General features: G+C 34.9%; 1 protein-coding gene across 1 annotated transcript; it reads left to right on the top strand.

The window, feature by feature from the left end:
- The first annotated feature begins 722 nt into the window (after positions 1-722).
- LOC115294068 (olfactory receptor 2L5-like) lies at positions 723-1700 on the top strand. The gene has a single exon (XM_029941768.1). The coding sequence runs from the start codon at positions 723-725 to the stop codon at positions 1698-1700; it is 978 nt and encodes a 325-aa protein (XP_029797628.1).
- Positions 1701-1961: the final 261 nt, after the last annotated feature.

Here is a 1961-nt window from a genome sequence, read left to right as displayed (position 1 = left end):
GCATAATTTCAAATAACCTTTGAGAAGCAGATGAACAGAATACGCATGTTTTCAGAAAGATTGAGCAGAGACATGTAAACTACAATAAATTTGGAGAATAAGTCCATGGAAGGGGTTCCCTTTAACTACAGCATTTGAATGTTGAGGAGGAAGAAAAATATGTTTAATGTTAATATATTTGGCAATAATTATTAATTGTAGATTTGTGGAGAAAAAAGAAGATAATGATGCTTAGGATCTAAAAAACTATTTGGAAAGCATTGTGGGGAAAAAAGAAAGAGTATATATTTGTTATGCTATATTATTTTCATAAATATTGGGGCTTAAGCACAAAATAAAAATTATTGTCTAGGGGTCATAAAATGTATTCACATATATGTCAGTAAGTTATGCATTTATATTCATTTACAATACATATATAAAATATAGATAATATCTAAATTTATGTAGAAATATAAAATATAGTTCAATAAAAATATTACATGTATATTCATAGAGATTTACAAATTTCTATGAACATTTTGTAGACATATGCATGTCCTGTAAAGATTTTATCTATGAGACAAACACTGGCAGAATTGTTATATCAAAATATGTGTTAAGTTTTTAAAAGTTACAATGATACTTTAATAAATCACAGTTTGGAAAAAAAATGAACTACTAAGAGCTTAATTTTTTATTGTATATGTGTTTCTCCTCAGGGAAAGCCTAATTAGTGTTCCATGGAAAATAATAATGAAACATCTACTGATTTTTTCTTATTGGGATTATTCCCACCATCAGGAATTGGCCTGCTCTTCTTCATTTTCATTATTCTCATATTTCTAATGGCTCTTTTCGGCAACATGTCCATGATAATCCTCATCCTCCTGGATACCCATCTTCACACACCCATGTATTTTCTACTTAGTCAGCTCTCCCTCATGGACTTGAACTACATCTCTACCATTGTCCCCAAGATGGCTTCCAATTATCTCTTTGGAAACAAGTCTATTTCATTCATAGGGTGTGGAGTTCAGAGTTTCTTCTTCATTACATTAGCTGGTGCAGAAGGATTACTGTTGGCCTCTATGGCTTATGACCGTTATGTGGCTATTTGCTTTCCTCTTCACTATCCCATTCGTATGACCAAAAAAATGTGTGTGTTGATGATAACAGGATCTTGGATGATAAGCTCTATCAACTCCTGTGCCCACACTGTGTATGCCCTCCATATCCCTTATTGTCGATCCAGAGCCATCAACCACTTCTTCTGTGATGTCCCGGCCATGCTGACTCTGGCCTGCATGGACACTTGGGTCTATGAGTACACAGTGTTTGTGAGCATCACCCTCCTCCTTGTGTTTCCTTTCATTGGCATTGCATGTTCCTATGGTCGTGTTCTACTTGCCATCTGCCGCATGCACTCAGTAGAAGGGAGGAAGAAGACCTATTCAACCTGCAGTACCCACCTCACAGTGGTGACTTTATACTATGTACCTTTTGCTTACACTTATCTACGCCCAAGATCCCTGAGATCTCCAACAGAGGACAAGATTCTGGCTGTCTTCTACACCATCCTGACCCCAATGCTCAACCCTATCATTTACAGCCTGAGAAACAAGGAGGTGATGGGAGCTCTGAGAAGAGTGATTCAGAGGATCTCCCTGTATAAGTGTAGACAAAGTTCTCATTCATCCTGCTGCTTTAGAAATACCTAATTTTCATCTTTTACCCTCATTAGGAGCAATGCCATTCCAAGATTGAAGACAAAGATTATATTAATGGAGAAAATTAAGAAAATTGCTATTTGACAAAATAATTTTATAATCCCAATCACTCTATTCTTGTGGTAATTTGTCAATAAATTAAAAGGCAAAAATTCTCTTAATTTGTGAGTACTAAGATTTTATTAATACATTGAAGTGACATTGGAAACTGTCCAACTTAATGGTATTAATCATTATAAGAATTCTAATATA

This window comes from Suricata suricatta, chromosome 6 (assembly GCF_006229205.1).
Source record: "Suricata suricatta isolate VVHF042 chromosome 6, meerkat_22Aug2017_6uvM2_HiC, whole genome shotgun sequence".
NCBI classification, from domain to species: domain Eukaryota; kingdom Metazoa; phylum Chordata; class Mammalia; order Carnivora; family Herpestidae; genus Suricata; species Suricata suricatta.
Note: the sequence above shows the minus strand (reverse complement) of the source record. Positions and strands in the feature narration are given on the sequence as shown.